Source organism: Spea bombifrons, chromosome 4, assembly GCF_027358695.1.
Source record: "Spea bombifrons isolate aSpeBom1 chromosome 4, aSpeBom1.2.pri, whole genome shotgun sequence".
Taxonomy (NCBI): Eukaryota; Metazoa; Chordata; class Amphibia; order Anura; family Pelobatidae; genus Spea; species Spea bombifrons.
In genome coordinates, this window is record NC_071090.1 from 58196346 (window position 1) to 58213569 (window position 17224).

Sequence of the window (17224 nt, forward strand, 5' to 3'; positions counted from 1 at the left end):
TTTATATTTTTAATTAAATGGTACAAACACATTTTATCTCATAATCAGTACAAATGGGTTTATAGATGTTGCATAAATAAAACTGGTTTTGACGAACATTCTATTCTTCTCCTTTTTCAATTTATGTGGTTCCTCTTCACTGAAATCTGCTTGTAAATTTCTACAGAGCTACCTGTATGTGCATGTTACTTGTTTTTGCTATTTCAACTAGAAATATGTAAATACAAGCAAACATGAGCATTTCATTTTCTGTTCTGTTTTCTTTTTTTTTTTTGAGAGACAGCAACCAAAATAATCATTTTAAAAGCATTGGTAGAATAGATAGAGATAATACACGCAGAGCAGTTCATTAGAATGCTACTTCTGTTTTGCCATTCTGCTGCAAATAGCATTACACACAATAATCTTATTTTAAGCACATTTCATTTGCTAAGGATCTTACAGTCTTAGAGGAAGAAATAGTCTAGAATTACATTAGGTATTGTAACTAATACCAGGATTTTTGTAGCACCTTTTATTCAATCAACATGCCCTGTTGAGAAATTTAAAAAAATCTAATTTTTGAACGATAACAAACAGCATGTTTCTCTAAAATTGTTCCTGAACCTGGTCAGTCAATATTACCATTAAACATATTTATGAAAGCAACAGTCCCATGCACCAAAATGAAAGCAACCTCTTTTCTGTGTTCTCTTCACTGCTATATATATATATATATATATTTTTTTTTTTTGACTCGTGTTACAACTTGCATATTTGGAATGTAGCAAGCCAGAGAGCAATGGATTATTCTGTGTATATAAATTATAATAAAAGTACTTGGAGCAGGAAGTGTGGCTTTCTTTTTTACTTTAGCAAGCACACATGAAGAAATTATAAAATGGATCAGTACTCTGTAACGTACCTGCCAATAGGAAATGCCAGAACAACACACAACTGAATGTAAACTCAAAGAGATATGAAATTGCTGCTATCCCGTCCTAATACTGGGTCAGTAGATATGGCCTGGAAAAGGTAGCAAAAGATCTAAGTTCACACTTTTAAAATTTAATACAGTGAATTGATACTGTTCATACAATAAATAGCACATTTGGAGTACATTATAATTATAAATGTCATTCTCATTAGGTACTGTGCATATTACTGTATGCTCATATATACAAATACATTCAAATTACATTTTAACACTTACTGGGGAGCTAGTTAATATTAGGTACCCAAAAAGCATATTCTATGATACACAATGTAAACTACTACTAATACATCTTAATAACAAATTATAAAAAAATAAATAAAAAAAACAACATTTAAATGAAATGTGTTACAGAGGGATGGACAAGGTATTCTAAATGTTGGTTTCCATTTATATAGCTGTCTCCTGTCTATATTATATAGAAATAAACAAAAGCCTATTTTAGTATAATACTTAGGTGATTTAACAATCACAATCAAATTGAGTCATTCCAAATGATATTGAGACAATCAGAATGGAACCTTCTCTGTTTCAACCTTTTACCAAAAAAGATGTCACCCTTGAGTGCTGAGTGAGACAGAAATTATAATTGGTGTCATTTGCAATTGATTTGATGTCAAAATGTTCTGAGGTCACCATCATTATAGTTGCCAAAAGGGCAAAATAGGATAAACACAACTGAACGTTACTGGAAGAATAAAGGATTGTCACAATTTCGGGAAGGTCAACAATCCCCAGTTAACAATTACTTAACAAATTATTAATTTTATGTAATGAGCTTCAAAGACAGAAAAACACACTAACAGTTTTAATCATCTCAATTTCTTAATTAGCATACAGATATACATAAGGGAAAGCATGCAACTTTTTTTTTGAAATGTCAAATTGTAATCAGGACATATTTAATGTCACTGATAACAATTACAAAGTCACCAAAATGTTTTTTACAGAATAAGATATGTGCCGAGTTTCAACTCCAATACACTGTTTATTCAACTAAATAGGAGCAGCAATATTAAAATATTTTCATTAGATCATAGTAAACTATAGAAACATAGGTATCATTTTGAGTAGTACTTAACCCACACACACGTGGGAAATGCATGTTAAGATACTGCGGAATCCCCCTTGTGCATTTCCTCATCCTCTAGCTACTTTGCTTGCACTAGGTGTGTTAGGCCCAACAGATGTCCTGCTGCTTGCACCCACATGGTATATTGTAAAAATACTTTTTTCAAGAGTACAAATTTGTTTATACTGCATGATCCCTCCATGACAGCGATTGTGGCACATCTTCAGTCTTCACAGGCTTGTGGTTCCCATGCAACACCATCATTGACAGAGGTAAAAAATAAATAAAAATAATAATTAAAAAAAAATCTGCAACAACGCTGACCTGGAAGTAAAAAATGCTTCCAGTTTGGTTTCTGTCAGTTGTACTCAGCAACAGATTACCCCACTCCCTCCCTTTTGTGAGAGTCAGAGAGATGGGTCATCTAGGTCATAATGTAAAAAAAAAAACATTATTTATAAAAAGTAAATTTTATTATTTTTATATTTTTATAACATAACTGATTACTATCTGATCACTAATTAGTGACATTAGTGACTATTGATCAGATTCACAAATCAATGTTAGTGCCCAAAATGTATCCCAAGTGATCTTGCAGTGGTTAGAAATTTTATAATATTTTAACCTAATTAATTATTTGATCACTGATTAATGACTGTTCAGGTCACTAATCAGTGATCAATCTTACCAATAATCAGCCAGTGGCCTAATCTGGTAGGTGAGTATTATACATAGGTAATTTATTAATAAACCACGTAAAAGACCCCCAACCCATGGGGAAGTAAATACTAGGTCTAAGCCCCAAAAAGGCTAAAGTCTTATTCCTTTTGTTCCTCCTCATGTGTCTCTAAATTCTGACCTAGATTCAAAGAGCAATGCATCTATGTAACACTATAAATGGGACTGCAAAAAAGGTTTTCCACAAGGCCTGGAAAGACAGAGGCCGCTTCTCCAGTCATACGGACTAGGGCAGAAAGACACCCACGAGATTCTCCTACACAGAATCCATAGGCTTCTAACAACTCTGTAGATTCACTGGACCATTTTTCCCCAGAGGAGTCGATCATGCTCTCCATGATCAAACCAAGGCAGAGACCGTGTCAGCAATATTGACGATTCCCATGGTGCCCTCCAGCCAACTGTTTCTGCAATTTTTGTGGAACAACAAGAAATGGAAGTTCACCTGCCTCTCCTTTAGCCTGTCCTTAGGCCCTTGGTGCTTCATGATGCTCATGAAACCAGTGACCACCTGGTTGAGGAGTAGAGGTGTTAGGGTAATCATCGATCTAGATGATATTTTACTCATTTGTCAGGGCGCTTCGACTTTAAACACACACAAACAGTGGAACATCAATCTACTTTTTTTTTACCTGGGTTTCATGATCAATTGGGAGAAAATCATCCTCTTTTCCTCACATGAGATGGAGTTCTTTGGTGTTTTGATACATTTGCACAAGGCCTCTCTTAGTTTACCAGGCAAAAAGCTGTGGACTATACAAGCTGGCCCACGGTAGCTTTTACATCAGTTACATTTTTTTTCCCATTTTTTGAAGAATAGGAAAAATATATTTACATAGGGGCTGTCAGAGACATTAAAATGTCTCCTTAAACTGAATATCCTGTACTGGGTTAGATTGTTGTTTTCAAAGGAAAAGCACATTCACATTTGCTTATGTTTTTCCAGTTAATGGCCTACTTTTTCTGCTTAAAGAAATCTGACTTTCAGACTCTTTTTTTCTGCTGACAACCCTTGAATTGGGTAACCTTTTAGATACCGTACTGCTTGCTGATTCTTGCATTTGTTGACCTGAACCTATCTTTAAAATGGTCCTGATTCAAATTATTATTATGGGTCTTCCATATTTAACAAAGAAAACAACAGCTTTGTGTTATATAGATTTTTTCTCTGAAGTATTTTTGCTGCAAACAATTATTCTTGTAAAAACCTGTAATTAGATAAAATGCTTGCAAAAAAAAGCAGTGTTCATTTTTGCTTTAACAATAGTTTTACATTTGGAAGCTGACACACTCTTTGCTGTCTATAATCAATCTGGCATGCATTTTAATTCAATATTTTGTATGAGCATTAATGAAGCCATTTCTCAATAAAATCTGGATTAAAACTGACACAGGTATACCATGGTATTAGGGAACAATACATCTTGGTTGTGTATTAGTACATTTCTATAATCATGTGTGCAGTTGATTTTAAGCTTTATATTGTATTATAATGTTATTAATATATAATTTAGTTTGGTGTTTTTGTGCTTTATTTATAGTGCCCAATAGAAAATCTTTAGACAAAGTTGATTCCTTTTATTGGGCCAGTACAGTTGTAAAATTACAGGTCCTGGAAGTTTTTGTGACTCTTTTTATATTTTGGCGGAATAGAAGGTAAAACTCTGACATGACCAGCAGTCATGATTCTTTTTGATATATCCTATAGTACTGTGTGTCAAGATTGACTTGAATGTTGTCAGCTAAACAACATATGACAATCATTGAGAAAATACAAAATGGCAAACTGGCTCTGATCAAGTGTCAGCTGCTATTTAAATGAGTAGCGACTAGTACTAGATCCAGGTGTAATGATCCGTGGTAAGCCATTTTCAAATTACTAGATGACATTCTGCATATCTTATGACTGCATATATACACTCTGCATCTAGGCTGCCTAGTTAGCATGCACGGCAAAGACACTTTACTCCTTTTGGATGTAAGTCGTACGTTCTATGCAAGTTCTTGGCTATTTTGATAATCCAGACAACAAACTATTACACTGCCACCAAAGGTAAAGGGGGATGTGTTTTCTTTCACTTGCAACACCTACAACTGATCATTTAAATGTAATCTAAATTTTAACAATGTAAGATTTTCATAGGTCATAGGTTACCTAAAATAGGTACACCTTAAAACACAGAACAATCTTTATGTCGAAAAGAGGTCATAATTCACATAATTTACATAAATCCATGGATACCCTTTAATTAAAGAGATCCCAAATTATAATAACATGTACACGCTTTTTTTTCACAAATGGTTAATCTATGACATGTAAGGATGTCAGCTAATTAGATCACCATTTTTATATTTCAGAATTAACATGGGATTTCACCCAAGTGATCTCACTCATGGATATACGCAATTGTATTGTATAAACCTTAGGCACATAAAAAATACTATTAATAACCCTTAAATTCCATTAGATTATAATGATGCATCCTGATAAATTAATATTAAAATCTGCCAATCAATAATCTGCATGCAAGCCCATATGTTAAAAACCAAAGCATGCAGCGCTAGATAAAGTCACAATAATATCCAAAGAATTTCAAGCATTTACTGTTTTTAAATTTAATCCCTGAAATGTACCAAAAACTTTGTAATATATACTCAACATCTCAGCATAGAGGTACTTTAATTTGGAGTCCAAACATTACTTAATTGCCCACTCAGGTTCTCATTTTTATTTTAGTAAAACCAATTTGTAACTTTCTTCCCCTTTTTTACAGTTCTATAAAAATAAATAGTGCAATACAATTATGCATTTAATGACCAAGGGTATTTTGTTGCCTAAATCTGAGCTGTTTGCTCTTTTAAACCATATTTGTATTTTTTTTTTCAGTACAATAGACAAAATATAATTGTTTTCAATTACCTTTGAAAGAGCCTCCTATGAAGCTGATTAAGCATAAAGGAGACAAGACTGAGCCTGGGAGCAGCAAACAAAAATAAAAGGTGCTTGTTTGTTGGGCTTGAACAACCCACAAGGAACCAGTATTAAAATGAAAGTGTATAAATGGGCCTGTTGGAAACGGGCTACGTCCTGTTTTCAGCGAGTTATCCCTGTCTCTCTTCCCAGATTTTATGTTATCACTTAAGGTCAGGTGTTAGCATTAGTGATGAACTTAATAATGTGAACTTTTAAAATAAATATCTCTAAAACAATTACAATGACTGACATGCAAAAATCAAACACCATAGGTGGTTTAAATGAACATATTTAGCTATGCAAAAATATGTCACTATTACAGTTCCTTTTTTAACCACCGAAGGATGGTTATAAATCACCTGAATATCTAAACTGATTCAGTCCACTTAAATATAACTTTCCTCCTTAAGATATATATAGATATATATATATATATAGATAGATATATATATCTATCTATATATATATATATATATATAGATATATATATATAGATAGATAGATAGATATATCTATCTATATATATATATATCTATCTATATATATATATATATATATATATATATATATATAGATATATATCTATATATATATATATATATATATATAGATATCTATCTATATATATATATATATATATATATAGATAGATATCTATATATATATATATATAAACATTTCAGGCAAATAAGGTGATAGTAACAAAACGAACGGTTTTTAAATCCTCCATTTATTTCAATTATTTAATGTGCATATATTTAAAATGGTTTCATGAAATACTCCGCAAAGGAAAATTGAGATTAATGTGCTATAATCACTGTAAATAGCCTTTGGCAATGCTTTCAATTCCAGCTTTATCCAATGCAGCTGCTGGAATTAAAGTCATTTTTTTTTGTTGCCATTGGATTTTTTTCCTTTGTTGTCACCCTCGTTACACACAGGGCCCAGAAAATGTTCCGACAAAAAAATAAAACTCTAAGCAATCTAATCATTTGTCACTGATCAGTCTGACAGAATATGGAAAACATTTCCCAACTTATCTCAAAAACCATTTTGTTTGAGACATTTTCTCTTAGGAATATATTCAGTATGATGCAAACTTACTGTTTTCATTTTTCTTATTTGATTTGTTGTATATTTCACTGAAAAAGCCTCGAAACAGCTCATACATGGGAAGTAGGCAAAAAAAAAAAACTCCAGAGAGTTAATCTGTGTAGCTGTTTCAATGCATTTTTGTTGTTTATATGGGTCTCAAAAGAAACAACATTCAAACTCCAACTGACATTCTCCAAATTGCTCATAGACTGGGAAAAATCGATGCAAAGTGCTTTTCTACATTGACTAAGAGAGATTACCTTTCCTCATGCTGTTTTCTCTTGTGTGCAGTATATTTTAGTATGATGATATCTGCATAAAATATGTTCATTCTTAGGCATTCTAAACCTTAAGGTCCGCAAGGAAAACATGCATGTGTGTACAAACTAATTTGGTATTTGGGGGTCTACCATTTATTTTGAAAATAATATTCTAAAACATATCCTATATTTACTCTATACAACATGAATAGGCAAAAAAATGTAAATAATGATGTTCACAAGTATTTGTAGCAGGTTCTTGAATATGTTGGTTTTTCATGCTTTAGAACTAGGTATGTGTGAAAGGTTGAACTAAATGGACCGAAGTCTTTTTTCAACCTACTATACTATACTACTATAATGTGATTTCAATTATGTTATTTTTAGAGTAATGCACTTGATACCTGGGAAACTTACTGAGCTTTATCCGAAGTCTCTGGATAAAGTGCTGTTTCCCTGGGTCTTAAGTGGCATTTGGCCATGACCCCTCTCTGTCCATGTTACTTCCGCCTGCTCCCCACTCAGTTCTCACCTATTAAAAGCTGTCTGGGGGCTAGCCCCACCCCCAAATACTGCTAGCCCCCCCTTCCCAACCCCTTCACAAAACTCCCCAGAAGAGGGAGAGCTCAAGGTAGTCTACCATGAGATTTTCCAAGTTACAATAACTTATTATAAACATTTATCAGTAGCTAAATACTACCACATTTATAAATCCAATATGCCTAGGTTTGCACTAAAAATACAACTGTGGTAACTTTGTCAGTAATCTGTATTTATAATATCCTGATTTGTCTGTTAAACTACGTGGCTTAAGACTGAAGCCTGCAAAGTAAACAAACAATATCTTAATAAAGTTGTACGTAGTAGTAAAAAAATTGTGCAAATAGTATTTTGGGAAAATATCCAGCAGTAAAACATTCAATTGGCACTCAGAGGGTTAAATTATGCTCCACACTCTTTACTACAATATGATTCAATCCCTACCCATTTTATAGGTTAAAATCACTTTTACGTACCTTAGAAAACAGAATACTCACTATAACGTTTTATCATAACGTGTGACAAATAATGAAATGTATGCCATGATTAACCTAAAATGTTTTATTACATACCCAAAGTTAGTAAATAATGAAGACTAAATTGCTATTTGAACACGAGGCACTCAGAAAATCTCACATTTTATTATTTTATCGGATTACATGGTGCATGCTGAGTGCTTGCGTTGTGCTAATGAAGAGATACTGTACTGAGAAGATAATTATTGGGATTATGGTTTTAATCTTCTTTGCAGCACTTTATATTAAAGCAACAGTGCATGTAAAACCCACCTCAAAGTAAGTGTAATACTGCGGGGACCTTATAGTGATAGTTTTATCAATCACTTAGTAAAACAATTTTTTCACATATATATATTTGCTGATTTAAATGTTAAATTAGAAGCAATGCAGGTACATTAATTAATTGCTGCTGTTGGAATCTAACAAAGTCTAGTATGGTGTAGTATCTACATATGTGTGTTATTATTTCTGGAACAACTTTTACTGGAAGGCTATTCTAAGCCTCCACCACCAATGCAGTGTAGTCATACTTTTTTGCATGTAAGCCTTCTGATTGTTTTAAATGATTTTCCTTTTTATAAAGTTGGAAAGGTAGCCTACCTTTGTCACAAATGGAAAGTCATAGTTAATCAGTGAATTCAGGTTACTTGGCTAATGATCAAGCTAATTAACTTTAGAAGCAAATCTTTAAAGTTATAGATGTTTTATTTTACAGAAAGGTGAGCTAGAAAACACATGCATGTTCAACATAATCCTCATATAATATTTGTCTGACATGTTTTACTTTATTATACAAGTTGTTTTATATTGTGGGAGGTAGCTTTAATCACATCCTGTGATGTTCTGTATGGTTCCCTTTTTATTAGCTAAACATCATATAGCCTAAGCCTTATTTAAAAATATGCAGTTAAAAGAATAGGAATACATAGGAAAATACAATAGGAAAAGGAATACACAAGATGATTATGAGATGATAATTTATTTTGAATATAAATTCAATTTTAATGTGGATCCCCCTTTAGTACAATTTAAGCATGAATAAGTGGTACAATGAGTGTAAAAACTGTATAAAAAGATTAAAAAGATTAAAAAGTTTACATCAAACTTCTCAAAATCATGAGGAATCCCATTAATAGAATATAGAATAGAATTTTATTGGTGCAGAATATATATATATATTTATCATAGCAATCTAAATTGGCATAACAAAAACTATTGACAAATGTGCACTTGTTAAATATTACAATAGTTATACGGGGTCCTTTGGTAGAAAAGTAGTGGATTAAACTGAAATAAAAATTGCAAGTGTTTTCAAAGAAACTGTTTTCATTTCGAGGAACACCATTCCACACCTTTCAATTTCAGTTACTGTGGCAGCTAAGTTGAGTTAAACAAGTATGTATCATGATAAATTAAACAGAGTATGTCTTTCTTTCAACTTTTAGCTAGTATTTTGGGAATTAAATAATTGTACTAAAGCTGAATTATTTGATAACTGGTAATTGTTATTAATATTATTAAACTCCCTGTGGTCGTTTTTATATCTGTATTTCATGACAAAATTTAAATGGCTACATTTAAACGAAACAGATAGCAACAGCATATTTTAATTAAATTGCAAATTTAATTAAACATAAATGTTTAATCATTAGATTTAAATACAGAATGCGCAGCATTTAAAGCAATACTGGGTCGGAAAATAAGTAATCTAAAAAGTTGTGCCTACTCACAGTGGAATATACATTTTGTGCTTTTCAGTTGTGCTCCCCACTGACATAATTATGTGCGAACATTTTTTACTGATCAGGACCTTGGTGCTAATCTCTCATGTATAGTTAAATCAGTATGATTTCTTCACCCTTTGACTGTCCCTGTCTCCTTGTATTTTCTTGTTCTGTCTTTTTTACTCATGTACTGCTCCCCGTGTCTTCTTTCTTCGGCCATAGACTTTAGAACATAGCCTCCCGGTGAACTTCTGCGGAGCCTCTTGGCACATCCTGTTAATCTAGAAGGTACGCCTGGGGTCTCCACCATTTTGCAGAAGTTCACCAGGAGGCCAGAATAATGAAGAAGTTTTACTAAGAAAGAGCAGCATTTCTTTCTCTGAATGTAGCTGAATTATTCTGGCCTCTCTGTGCACCTGCAAAAGAGCAGAACCACAGGGACAGACTCTTCCCCTTCTGTCAATCATGGGAGAAGGTGTACCCAGAGCCTCCACCAGAGAGTGAATGAGAGTATGAGAGAACATTAATCACAGTGTGAGTGAGCATGAAAAAGCATGAGAGAGTGAGTGAGGGTGGGTGGCAACAAATTTCTTTACCAAATGTAAAAAGCCCTGGGAAGTTTGTGTGAACAAAAGGGCAGGAAACCAAGTTCCTTGTCTGAAAACGAATACACAAGAAAATGTATCCATATCTTTTTTTGGTCCATTTTGCATACAACCATACCTGGGAACTCTCCAGGTCACTGCAAAAAATCTCTGGGACACAGGAGCAACGTTTAGGCATTTGCCACTCCCCACCCATTTCCCTTACTACCCCTTACAATTTTAATGTGTTTGTGGCTAGCGATGCCAAACATTCATTCTTGTACCCCTCTCCAGCCCTTTTGTGAATAAACTGCTTTCTGCTACAGCCAAATATTTCAGATTTTGCCATCTACACCCCAATCCCTGTATGTTCCACTTGTCCTTGTTTCCACATCAATGGTACCTATTTTTTTCTGATGAAGGCCATTTATTTCCAGACTTCTCCGGACAGTAGACAGGACCGGGCCCCACTGTTTTCTGCCAAATGCTGAGTTGACACTACCGTGTGTCTTGTTGCTGTGCTCAGTCTTGCCATAGTGTATAGTTTTTGACATTAAACTGTCTTCAGAAACTTCACCTTGATACTCAGTTGGGCTGTTCCTCACCCAGTTTCATTCCCCCTACAAGCTATTTCTTTTTTCAGTTAATGTTTGTGTTTTTCCAACTACATAAATTGATTATTATTAGCACCTGTTGCATACAAAATCCCAGACTTTGTGCAAGTTCAATATTAATTTGATTTAGACTTTTCTTCTGTTCACTCTGAATTTTGTTAAGTGAGAAAAATGAACCATTATCATGTCTATTATGAAAAGATATCTATATATATATCTATATCTATCTTTCTATACTGTATACACAGTATGTAACAAAGCAAATTAATAACATTGTTTTAACACCTTCTATTTGAACACAGCATGAACTGTAACATCGCTCTACATATCCTGTTTAAATGTTCCTATGTGATGTATAAACCACTGATGCTTAACAAGAATTTTCTTATTATGCACGGTTAATGATCAATTAGCAAGCTGACCTGCCAACAGCTAAACCACAAGGGATGGAAAATAATCAATTTTTATAGACTTTGTTCTTCAGAAATATCACAAAGCACAAATGATGGCTTACTCATTTTAAACTCTACTTGAAGCAGATTTGTGTAAAACAAAATACTAGTATATCTTATTCTGGATATATAACATTTGTCTCATGGCAACTGGGAATATTTTTACTAACATACAAATCTGTAAATTACTCCAGTGTAGTGGGAAATGTACTCTTTAAAAAAGAAATCTGTAGAGGAAAAATGGAATAGTATTTCAATGATTTTTCACCTATGGAAGTGGTTTGATTATTGAATGAATTATCCAAACTGGTAAAAATACTCGCCTGGTTTGGACAAAAAAAATGGAAATAGGTTTTGATCCCATAAATAGCATTAATGCAGTCATAACAGAAAATGTATCCTATTTTAGAAGCCTTTCAACCCGACAGTGCTACATTGCACTACTACTACTTGCGCTGATACTGGCACCCTGCACTGCAGGATCCCCTTTAACTCCTTGGCATTTATGTCATGGAAAAAAAAAAATAAAGTTAGAAAAGTTAAAGTGTAGAATTCCCCCTTTGAATAAATGTCATTTTATGGTATTAAAACAGATATTCTATAAAGACATAATGATGTATATGCCTTTAATGTAATGAAAAGAATACATGTTTTTGAATAAAAGAAAGGAGATAAATGATGTTGTGGATATGTGCAAAAAAGCCCTGGTAATGTATTGCCAATTTGTTTGTAAGAATATTTTTCTATAAACAAATCAATTAAACATTATATGTCTTTACTATAATGGTCTTATTTTACTGCTTATGAATTCTTAGTTTGATATTTGCCTAGAGAAATAAGAAACACATTAGGTAATTTGTGTCCTTTGATAAATAGTCCTGTGAGTACAGGTGTGACTATTTAAATATTAAAATGCTCTCTCACACGTTGAGACAATAATTAAAATAAAAAAGCCTGCTCAAACTCCTTTTCTGTTTTCAAGTGTATTATTTGGGGACATTCACTGTTGGTGTTATTTAAACATGTTACTGTGTCGTTTTTATGGAGTGTTCTAAGGCAACCATAAACTAGTATTTAGGTATATTTGTTAAAAGGCAAAATAATTAACATCAAAATATTACTTGTTAGATAATGTTTTCCCACTGCTGCTGTAACAATTTACAATTAACAAAAAATAAAAAGGACATGCCTAATGCATTATCTCTAATTGCTTGCATTCAGTATTGAACCAACTAATATACCGGTGCAAGAAGAGCAGCTTAGCATCCCTGCAGAGTGTTTCTCTATGAAATAATTAATGAAGATGTACCTATTTACTCCCAGTGTACAGAGATTGAGGCACCTACATTTGTTACATAAATAATATGAATATAGCTACTCATTTAATGTATCTGTGTTCAGGGCCGGACTAGCCCACCGGCATACTGGTGTGCCAGGCAGTTGCCAGACCAACATTCACATTCTGTGTGTCAGAGCTTGTCCTGGTGTGTATATGGGTGTCTGTGTGGCAGAGCCTGTCCTGGTGTGTGTGTTTTGGTGTCGGTGTGGCAGAACCTGTCCTGGTGTGTGTCTGGGTGTCGGTGTGGCAGAGCCTGTCCTGGTGTGTGTTTGGGTGTGTCTGTGTGGTAGAGACGTGTGTGTTTGGGTGTTGGTGTGGCAGAGCCTGTGGTGGTGTGTGTCTCTGGGTGTCGATGTGGCAGAGCCTGTCCTGGTTTGTGTGTCTGGGTGTCGGTGTGGCAGAGGCTGTTCTGGTGTGTGCACTGTACTTACTGTAGTAATAAATTGATTTATTTAATGTTTACTTATCCAGCGATAAAACACCCTCCTGAATTTATAGTCACTTCAGAGGACAAAACTTTCTAGGCCCAGAAATCACTGAGAGGAAAAGTAAAGGTATTGTGTTATTTACTCTATTGCAATCTGCATATCTTATCACAAAGGATTAATTGCAGAAACTTGAATGGTGGTTGGGATCTTCAGAGCAAAACCCAATTTAGTTGTAAGAACTGATTTCATTATTCCCTTTGGTTTTACAGTCCTTCCCCCTTAAGAGAGGACCTTTTATATAAACATACTGGCAGACCACTTTGCACCATGAACTGTGTGCATTTATAAAAAAAAATATCTGGCATGAGGTATTCATTGGATAATGCAGTGCTAGAACAGTTATGGTGGTATTAATAGCCAAAAGTTTCTTACAAGAATATTGTGAAGAATAATGTGATCACTGTTTTGTTCCACTGAATATAACTGAACGTTTTCATCTAAAAATGTTTGCAGTAGCAAATGTTTCGATTCCATTATGTCTAATGTATTTCATTTATTAGGGCCTTTTAACACTTTTGCTTTCTGGCATTTTAATACAAATTATGTGATAAAAAGAATGTTTTATAGTTATTTGTATGGCAAATAGTGTGACGCGGGTATGTATAAGGGGTGCGTGAGGGTGTAAGAGCTCGACCAAATGTCTCCAAATGTCTCCAGGGCTGCTTTTCATTCCCAGTCCGGCCCTGTCTGTGTTCTGGTACCTATTTTGACAAGTTTGATAGGGCTAGCATGCCCGAATAAGAATTGTATTGACTATTTTAAAGACTATAAAGGCTTGCAGCAACCCTGGTGAGCGTGACTGAAAGAAAAAGTTCAAAAAAAAAGGTTAAAAAAAAACTCCACAAAGTAAAGAACATACTTTGCGCAGGTAATAAAGACACTATCTGTGGTAATTGCCTGTATTAATACATTAAATATTTACCCAACAGCCAGAAGAAGGGAGTCTTAGTCTTGTGTCCCAATAGACTAAACGTTTGACAAATTTCACTAGGCTAACAAGTTCAACAATCTCCTAATAATACATGACTCTTTCAAAAATCTTTACCTGTGTGTTATAGGTAACTCTGAGCTGGACAGACTCTTTATGACAAATATCTAGGTAAACATCTTCACAACTACCCAGAGTAAGGCAAATTATTTGTATAGTTAAGAAAGGCTAATCTGGATCATAAATGGTCACATGCAAATATGCACTGGCCAAACTGAAGTCCTCAAGCTCACCTATGAAAGACCCAGGCTTGTAAAAACATTTCAAAACTAATTGCAATTGAAGTGTTTCACCGTGCATTTTCCTTATCATCCCACATAAAAAATGAATGGTATGTAAAAATCACAAAAACAATAAGCATTTTCCAAATATCATTCTCTTTCATTTTTTTATTATCATGTTGAAATACTGTCACTCATAAAATCTGATTCCTGCTGCTGTGAAATGCTTCTTGAATACCGTAACCTAATCAACGGTTTGTAAAGAGACACTGCTCTTTCAAGGTAGCTGTCATTTCATGAGTTGGGTAGGAAGCAATGCACAGGGCATTTGAGCGCAATACTGCTTAACATTACATTATTAAATTTATAATTTATGTAACCTTAAAAAATAATAGATTTCTTGAAAAATTACGAGAATTCCATTAGTTTCCCTCAAAATCAATGTAATTTCTTTAAATGGGTACTGTTACCATCAAAGTTTTTCAGTTATAAAAATTACATACAGCTTGTGCATTTGTTTGCCAATCAGTGCAATTATTTTAGTTATTTAGTTTTAAAATTCAGCCAATATTTTCTAATCAATTTATTGTCCCTTACTTAGTCTTCTTACTATTTGTTCTAACCATAATCTGACTGAAGCCAGTCTAACCAATGGAGAATAAAAATATGGCAACAATAAGTTAATTGGGAGTAGTAATAATTTAGATTCTCAGGGTTTATTTAGCATATAGGGCTGTTGTAGGCTTTAATAACAGTAATATATAAAATAAAACCTTGTCACTGACATACAGTCTCTCATAAAAGTGAGTGAAAATAAATATATTGTAAATATTTTATTATATCTTTTCATGTAACACTGAAGAAATGACACTCTGCTACAATGTTAAGTAGTGAGTGTACAGCCTGTATAACAGTGTAAATTTGCTGTGCCCTCAAAATAACTCAACACACAGCCATTAAAGTCTAAACATTGGCAAGAAAAGTGAAAATGTCCAAACTGGGCCCAATTAGCCATCCCCCCTCCCCGGTGCAATGTGACTTGTTAGTGTTACAAGGTCTCAGGTGTGAATGGGGAGCAGGTGTGTTAAATTTGGTGTTATCGCTCTCACACTCTCTCATACTGGTCACTGGAAGTTCAACATGGCTCCTCAAGGCAATGAACCCTCTGAGGATCTGAAATAAAAAATTGTTGCTCTACATAAAGATGACCTAGGCTACCAAAAGATTGCCAAGACCCTGAAACTGAGCTGCAGCATGGTGGGCAAGACCATACAGCGGTTTCATAGGACAGGTTCCACTCAGAAGAGGTCTCGCTATGGTTGGCCAAAGATGTTGCGTTTACGTGCTCAGCGTCAGCCTGTCAGTGCTCAGACCATAAGCCACACAGTGCATCAAATTGGTCTGCATGGCTGTCGTCCCAGAAGGAAGCCTCTTCTAAAGATGATGCACAAGAAAGCCCACAAACAGTTTGCTGAAAACACACAGACTAAGGATATGGATTACTGGAACCATGTCCTGTGGTCCGATGAGAACAAGATAAACTTATTTGGTTCAGATGGTGTCAAGCATGTGTGGCGGCAATCAGGTGAAGAGTACAAAGACAAGTATGCCTTGCCTACAGTCAAGCATGGTGGTGGGAGTGTCATGGTCTGGGCCTGCATGAGTGCTGCCGGCACTGGGGAGCTACAGTTTATTGCGGGAACCATGAATGCCAACATGTACTGTGACATACTGAAGCAGAGCATGATCCCTTCCCTTTGAAAGACTGGGCCACAGGGCAGTTTTCCAACATGATAACATCCCCAAACACACCTCCAAGACGACCACTGCCTTGCTAAAGAAGCTGAGGGTAAAGGCGATGGACTGGCCAAGCATGTCTTCGGACCTAGACCCTATTGAGGATCTGTGGGGCATCCTCAAATGGAAGGTGGGGGAGCGCAAGGTCTCTAACATCCACCAGCTCCGTGATGTCGCCATGGAGGAGTGGAAGAGGACTCCAGTGGCAACCTGTGAAACTCTGGTGAACTCCATGCCCAAGAGGGTTAAGGCAGTGCTGGAAAATAATGGTGTCCACACAAAATATTGACACTTTGGGCCCAATTTGGACATTTCCACTTAGGGGTGTACTCACTTTTGTTGCCAAGGTTTAGACATTAATGGCTGTGTGTTGAGTTATTTTGAGGAGACAGCAAATTTACAGGCTGTACACTCACTACTTTACATTGTATCAGAGCGTCATTTCTTCAGTGCTGTCACATGAAAAGATATAATAAAATATTTACAAAAATGTGAGGGGCGTACTCACTTTTGTGAGATACTGTAGTTGCTGACTATTCCTAAATGTATAAATGCATAATTTTAATTTAAGTTTGATTCAATGCATGCATACCTTCGTCCTAATGTTAAGTCGTGCTTTTTAGTTTTATACATATTTATAATGTATAATATTTCATTTATTGCACCAGATAATTTTAGGAAATATAACTAGTGTATCAAAGAGACATTTGAAATAATTGTTAAAAAGTTATACTTTTATATACTAATATACTATATTTTTTTATATTAATTGACCTAAAAAATTATTATAACAGATGAAATTATTTCGTATTGCACGGTATAGCTTTTCATTTTACAAATATTGATC

At 34.5% G+C, this 17224-nt stretch overlaps 1 protein-coding gene across 2 annotated transcripts in view; it reads right to left on the reverse strand.

Moving 5' to 3' along the window:
* TAFA5 (TAFA chemokine like family member 5) overlaps nucleotides 1–17224 on the reverse strand; it is a 224837-nt gene that overhangs the window by 16081 nt on the left and 191532 nt on the right. The window contains exon 4 of one of the 2 annotated variants that reach the window (XM_053464613.1): nucleotides 905–1005. The exons of the other annotated variant lie outside the window; for it this stretch is intronic. Coding sequence (XP_053320588.1) covers nucleotides 949–1005 — 57 coding nt within the window. The 3' untranslated portion in view covers nucleotides 905–948. The remainder of the gene's footprint in view (nucleotides 1–904; nucleotides 1006–17224) is intronic. 2 annotated transcript variants of the gene reach the window in all.